This window comes from Melanerpes formicivorus, unplaced genomic scaffold (assembly GCF_026170545.1).
Source record: "Melanerpes formicivorus ecotype bairdi unplaced genomic scaffold, bMelFor1.0.p_v2 SCAF_2, whole genome shotgun sequence".
NCBI lineage: Eukaryota > Metazoa > Chordata > Aves > Piciformes > Picidae > Melanerpes > Melanerpes formicivorus.
In genome coordinates, this window is record NW_027142354.1 from 5,086,764 (window position 1) to 5,094,241 (window position 7,478).

The following is a 7,478-nucleotide window of genomic DNA, read 5'->3' on the forward strand; positions in this document are numbered from 1 at the left end:
AAAGGTTTATACAAACTGAACTCTTTGCATCTCTCAAGCTTCAGACACAATGCCAGATGGAAAGGGAACAACAAAAAGAAAGAAAGATGGGAAGACAGACAAAAAGACAGAGATGTTCTACAATGCTTTGTAAAAGGAGAAACAATTTTTTAAATGTAGTTGCTTCTATTCTTTCTGTGTACCAGAGTTCCATCAGTACCAATAAACCGTGCAAATAGTTTCAGGTTTTCACACATCTGCCTGTATGACACATGGAAAGCATATAGATAAAAAAATAAAAGTGAAGTGCCAAAAGAAGCCATGAACAACAGTTTACAAGCCCCTAAAAATACGTGTCTACATTTTCTATCATTCATTCAACCAGCCTCAAATTCCAGCTTTGGTTTCTCTGTGTATGCTATGCTTTATTAAGCAGGTTGAAGTAAATCGGCCTCGTGCCACAAATGACTGTGGCCAATACCCTGGCAGCACTTTTAGGAAGGACTTCAGATCTGCCAATTCTTACAGTCACATTCTTTGACTGGTTAAGTTTATTTGTGCTGGTGCTCAACCCAATTCTAAATGTTGCTTTCCCTTTCTGGGATTCATATGGCAATATAAAAAAACCCAATCCCCAAAACTGCTCTGGATCACCTCCCCACCACCCTCCAGAGAAAAAAACCACCATTAAAAATCACACTAATATTAAGTAAACGAAATAATTTGGTTCAGATTTAGCATCCAAGTTTAAACTTTAAAATTCTATTAAAAAAATGATTAAAAAAAAAAATCACTTACTATAAATCAACTTACATTCTTAATAAACATACATCACTTGGCACAAACTAATACAGTTGGTACATATTTAGGTCATCATCTGTTAGAGTTGCACAACACTGTACAGCTATTATATAGTGAGTTTGCTATCTGAATTTAGTTCTATTTTTAAGAAACCATTCCCTTTTCAACTTCTTCAGAACACATTCAGAAATAGTGCATCCAGCAGGACCAGGGAAGTGACTGTCCCCCTGTACTCTGAACAGGTGAGGCCACACCTTGAGTAATGTGTTCAGTTTTGCAGCCCTCATGACAAAAAATAGTTGTTGAGGTGCTGGAGCAGGTTCAGGGAAGGGCATGAAACTGGTGAAGGGTCTGAAGAGCAGGTCTTGTGACATGTGGCTGAGGGAACAGGAGTTGTCTAACCCAGAGGAGGCTGAGAGGAGACCTTACAGCTCTGTACAGCTATCTGGAAAACGATTGTAGTGAGGTGGGTGCTGGTCTGTACTCTGTAGTAACAAGACATAGAAGGATAGGAAATGGTTTCAAGTTGAACCAGGAAAGGTTTAGATTGGACATTAAAAGAAACCTTTTCACTGAACAGGTTATCAAAGACTGGAATAGGCTTCTTAGGAGGTGGTTGAATCATCATCCTTGCAGATATTTGAAACACACGTAGATATGGTGCTGACACGTTTAGCACCAGACTTCATAGTTAGATAACGGTGGGACTCAATGATCAAAGGTCTCAGAGGTCTTTTCCAATGAAAATGATTCTATGATTACGCAGAATTAAAGTACCATCATAGATCTTCCTAAAATTATGGGTGTTTCCAGAAATTCTTCCTTTGCTCTAAACACACAACCCTTTACATTTTGATAGCTTGGCCATTCCAAGAAATGTGTGCATCTTGAGCAAGATAATGGTTTATCAGGTTACAGTTTTGTTCCAGCTTTTTACATACTGATAGCCTTTTGCACACCTGTCCCAGGAACTCATCTTAATTACCAATAATTTGAAAACATTAACAAAACAGTTATCTGATGTTCTAATATGAATCAATTTGTTCTGTTACAGCAGCCCAGAGAGAGAATTCTAGTTTTAGACACAAAATGCTGTGTAATAAGGCACTCAGGGTGAGAGACACCAACACGAGTTGGGCTTGCTGGGCTGGCAGTCTAAAATTACTGGTCTTTAAAAAACAAAGAATCATTCTGCAGCCAGTAAAATACTGCTATAATCCACCGAGTGGGCTAAGTAAGGGACATATGAAGTTTGTTCTGCTATTTTAGGTTTTTTCTTTCCTTAGAGAAAGGCCTTCACAATTTCTGATAGCAGTTAACACTGTCACCCAGTTGTGACCTCAGCTGCAGCATTAGACATGACACTTTATTATTACCTCACCCAAACTTCTTCCAATTTTGCAGACTGGCATTGTACAAGTGGACACAATCCCCCAGGATGTAAAAACAATGTAGATAGTAACAATCCATGTTCATCAGCAGGTTACACAAATCTGCTTTACCTTGTAGTGTAAGGAACATTATCGGTCACTGCATCTCATTAACTTTAAAAAAGTTAACTACTACCAAGGGCAGCAAAACCCAACTCTCTCACTGTGTTTTGCATTTTCTTATCTACGAACATCTCTGCTCCATAATTGCAAGGAACACATGGAGTTCTCAGCACACTTCTCAGACAGTTAATGAAATTATTAAGCTATTTTAGAAACGTCAAAGGTAGGTGAACGTGCCATAAATTGCATCTCCATTGTTGCTGGCACCTTAAGTGGGTTTTCCAAATAAATATTTAGAAAGCTTACCAGTTCATTATAGAGAAGGCATTACCTTCAATCCCTAACAGACACTTCAGTGTATACTACAGTATACCAGCAGAGCACTGAACAACTGTTTTCATATAATTTATGCTTTCAGACTTTTCCAAAGTTACTCACAACTATGCAAATATGGCAATGGTTTTCAACCTGGCCACATGAGTGTCTGGGCAGGGACACAGCATACATTACCAAACATGAATCTTTTGGCTGTGTGATCCAGGGCATACACACATCATGTGATAAAGAGGTCTGTGGTTTGGTCATGTATGGGACTGTTATCAGGTTACGTGATGGAGGAACAGCTATGGGATTTTCAGGAAAGAGTGGCAGGGAGCAGGTTGCCAGAACAATTCAAACCCAAAGCCCGCTCATTGCTTACATGTGAAATCTCCTCTAGGAAGACAAGACAGCAGTATTTCAGCTAGATTTCAAGACAAGATTTTAAAATAGGGCTGTAAGGCTTTTTATTGTTAGTTTTATTTCAGTTATATCCAAGTTTTCAGGTAAATTCTGTAGTTATATTTATTTGGTTTCTAATGATTTGTCCAATATCTAAAAGCTTGAGAGGACATTCTCAGGGTCTCAGATTTGCACAGTTCAAGTAAGGAGCCTTTCTGTTGAATCCAAGTTGTACAGTGTATTCTCTTTTTAGTTTTGAAGATTTACAGATTGCATCAGGTTGGAAGGGACCCTCAAAGGTCATCCTATCCATCTTCCTTCAGTGAGTAGAGACACCCTCCAACTAGATCAGGCTGCTCACGGCTACATGAAGTTTGGTATTGAATAACTGCAGGGCTGGGGTCTCAACTGCATCCTTGGGCAACCTGCTCCCACTTCAACATGTCAATTCTCATTCAAAATAATTATGTCTATATTTTACTTCAATCTAAGCATTTTAGATAATGAAAGGGCATTTTGAAGTTAGAGACATGTTTGACTGGTAAGAAGTAACACTATGGTACAGTTAAGTCATATGCATGGTAGTTAAAGCAAACTGTGGCATATTCTTGATACTATTCAGTAGAGTTCAACCAAACTTAAATGAAAGCACACTTATAGATCTCACATTTATTAGCATGGACTTGGGGCCTGAAAGTATTCCAGAACTTCAATATCTATTAATAAACCAGAAGCAGAGTGGGACTGCTATCTGCTGACAAGACAGCCTTGATAATACAACAGCAAAGCTATGATTATACTAGCATTCATCTGAGTTCCCAGTGTAGATCTGTTGACACTCCATTCTGAAGCATCTGACATTTGCCAAGCATATTAAAATCTAACCATTTTTAGTCCTTACAGCCATCTCAAAATACCTAAAGTCTTCTAAGCCTGAAGTGAGAGCACAAAAAATCCTCTGTAAGGAGAGTTATTTGTGCTGAAGCTACATCATGAGAAATACAAGGCCTAAGCATGGCCTCTATTTCACTTATTTTATTGGAAAGTAGATCTTATTTCTTCCTCCACATAATGATATTTAGACTGTTGAGCACTATGATATCCCTATTGCCTACAATAATTTCTGGTAGGGCAGGTAGGGTGAGCATAACTCAAAGTACTACATCAGCTGTTACTGGATTTTCTCAGAGAGAACACTTCATCAAAGTTCCCCTGCTTGTATCACATGAGCTTTGTCATCCTTAACAGAAATACTACTTTGAGGATAGTGCAACACTCACATTAAGTAAAACACAAATCAGGCACCATCTCGACATGCATTTTTTGTCCTGTCTCAATGGGTGCTAGGCAGGTATGCAGGACACAGACAAGCTCTGAACACTAACCTTAGAATGATAAATTCTAGTTACACCAATTACTCACTATGCAGCTCCACATTTCTGTCATGTCAAATAGCAACAGAATCCTTGCTAACACTCTTCCCAAGGGTGTCATGAGGATTAAAGGTTTGTATAGTGTTTTATTCATTCAAAGTGCTATGTGTAACATATTGATGGGATACTCACTTCTATGAGTCATCAGAGCACACCCTTTTGTGATGGATACATTCCTGTCAAATTTGTTTTCTTCTTTGGGTGAGAAAAGTAATTTCTCTCAAAGCATGAGACTTGATCTCTGTCCATCAGTTAAGTATTGCAAAACCATCAGCACACTATCAAGTGCAAAAATACTTTTGGTTCTCAAATGCTGTATAATTTTCTCACTTCAGAGCAAAAGAGTCAAAGATCTTCATGACTGTCACACTCATAGAAAATGGAAAAGGCAATCTTTTGGAAGACAGTATCTGAGAATTGCCAGTGTCTGCTATGGCAACAGCCAAAGTTATCAGAATACTTCTTGAACACAGGAGAAGCAATGCCTGAAACAATTTCATTTCTTAGAGACACTGGCAGGGGATTCAGAGTTAAACGTTGTTGTATACTACTAAGCCTCTTAGTCAAGCATGCAAGCTATCCTATATCACATCCATCCTACTTCTACAGGAAATCCAGACAGATGAAAAGTATTCATAACATTCTGTACTTCACCCATCCACACCCTTCCAGCCTCAAAGATTTTAAGGTGAGGATTTTAACTATGAAACTTTCAACAGAAGAAATACTTGTTTCCAACTATGTTACATAGTAATTGCATGTAACTTCCTGGGTAACCGTGCACAGGTCATAAATGAAATGTTACAGATACGAGTGCAACATTCCTATTCTATGTTAGTACAAAATAGTAAGAAAGATCTGTAAGCCGTCACGGCAAACAAAGCTGTAAATGTAGCTCATACTTTACACCGCTACGATGATTAAATACACAATGGTTCAGTTTGGTGACTGAAGGAGAACATACAGAAATAGAGATCCGAAAGAAACATCAGAATTAACCGTTCCCTGTTGTGACAACATTTGACAACTGTGTTTGCCACCCACACTAAAGTGGGTGGCAAAAGGGGCGGCTAAACTTAATTTTTTAAAGTTCCAAATAATCTATCCCGCTTAAATACAATCCAGTATACAATACAGTACCCAGCACCAGGGTACTGGCACCTCTGCTACCAGCCACACCACCTTTGTTCTCTGGTGCCAACCGCTGCAGCATCCAGTGCAGAAAGGGAACCCGCGGGCAGGTACACTGGCGGTGGCGAGGGGAGGGTACCGGCAGCCCCGCGCACCACGGAAGCCTTCACGGCCCCTTCCGCAGCAGGGGGATGGCGCCGGGGAGGGCCAGTCCGGGGGCCTTTGGGGGCTGCGCGGGGGCATGCGCCGCGACGGAGGCCGGCGCCAGGCGGGGGCCAGGCTGGTACCTCCGGCCCGCCGCAAGCCGAGCACGGGAGGAGTGGGGTGGGGTGTGTGCGCGGAGCGACCGCCCGGCGGCGGGGCCCTCACTCACCTCTTCCACCTCGATCTCTTTGTAGTCGATTTCTTCGAAGTTGAGGACCGGGGGGGTTTCAATCATTTCAGCGGAGGCGGCAGCGGACATCCCTCTGCTTTCACCTGGGGGAGGAGAGGCCAGGGCAGGCCAGAGACGGAGGGCCTGGCGCCGGGCAGCCGAGAACCTGGGCCTGGGCTACGTGGGGCGCGGAGGAGGCTCCTGCCCTCCGCGCGGGCGCAAGGCGGGGAGGGCCTGGCCTAGGCGCCCCCTGGGCCGCTGCGCGGGGCGAGGCCGCATCCGCGGCGGCCGCGGGCCTCAGTGGCGCCGGGCGGAGGCCCCGCCGGCGGCACCACCACTCCGCATCCCGCGCCCTCCCGCACTCCCGCGGAGCGCTGCACTGGCTGCCCTAGGCCGCGGCTTCTGCGGAGCCCGAGAGCCGCGTCTGCCGCGAGCCTCCGGCGGAGGGAAGGGGTCGCCCCCGGGGCCGAAGCTGGCCGCCTCCGCCAGCGGCGGCGGGCGAGGGAACGGCAGCGGGGGTGAGTGAGCCGCTCAGAGCCGCGCCGCGGCCGCCGCCGCCGCTGACATCAGACCCGCTTCCTGCTGCCCTGGCGGGGGAGGGACGGGGCGGGAACGGGAAAGGCGCCGGCAGCGGCTGCTCCAGAGGCGGCCACGGCAGGGCCACGGCCTGGCGGCAGCAATCCCGCCCCCGCCGCGCCCCGCCCCTCCGCCCGCCTCCGCCAGAGGGAGCCACCGCCGCCCTGGCTCCGTTTCCTCTTCCTGCTGCCTCAGCCGGGGCCGAATCGGGAGCCGCGGGAGCGGTGCAGTGCCTGCGCCCCCCGAAGCCTGAAGGATTGCTGCAGTCTCAGCGGCGCGACGGCGCTTCGCTCCGTTGGAGCCAGAGGGACAGAAGCAGGCGGTTCTTTTCGGGCTGCAGGCACCTGCGCCGTCAGTTCTCCGCGGCTGCACGGTGCCTCTGCTCTGCAGGAGGCAGGCGAGGCAACGGGGCACCGGCCGAGTCAGCTGCCCGCGCTGCGTTATTACCACTTTGCGAGTGGGGGGTAGCGCGCCTCGAATGCTGAATTGTACTAAAATACACATGTTTCTTCAGGGAAAGAGAAACATGGGGCACATGGGTCTTGAGATGCGTTTTCTCTGAATGCAGAAGCATAGCGTTGAGTTCGCTAGGCTCTTTTCTTAGGGAGAAGCGTGTGTAGAAGAGTAGCTCGGGAGTGGAGAGGAATTCAGCAAATGTGCAAACGCATAGCAACAAGGGAATGGGGCTTGGTGATGAATGGGTACCTTAACCACCCTCTTCCCAGTCTCCAGGTAATGGGACTCTTGGCCCACTCTCCAAGAGCTAGCACCTGCTCCCGCATTTAACTGGAGCACCACATCGGTATTTTGGTGGTGAATCTCCCAAATACCACAGTCTGACTCAAATTTGCTTCACCAAGCAAAGGGGTTATTCAGAGCCTCTAGTTTCTCAGAGGTTGTATACTGGCTTGCATGTTCATACTGACCCTGGTGTTCTCCAGATAGGGTGCTAGATCCATATATTTGAGAAAC

The 7,478-nt window shown here is 45.8% G+C and overlaps 1 protein-coding gene across 4 annotated transcripts in view; it reads right to left on the minus strand.

The window, feature by feature from the left end:
• MAP3K7 (mitogen-activated protein kinase kinase kinase 7) overlaps positions 1–6,503 on the minus strand; it is a 53,749-nt gene extending 47,246 nt beyond the window's left edge. For 2 of the 4 annotated variants that reach the window (XM_068149654.1, XM_068149646.1), the window contains exon 1: positions 5,931–6,503. In XM_068149654.1, the coding sequence (XP_068005755.1) occupies positions 5,931–6,020 (90 nt within the window). In that variant the 5' untranslated portion in view covers positions 6,021–6,503. The remainder of the gene's footprint in view (positions 1–5,930) is intronic. The other 2 variants (XM_068149674.1, XM_068149665.1) reach the window with 1 other exon arrangement.
• Between the last annotated feature and the right edge of the window lie 975 nt (positions 6,504–7,478).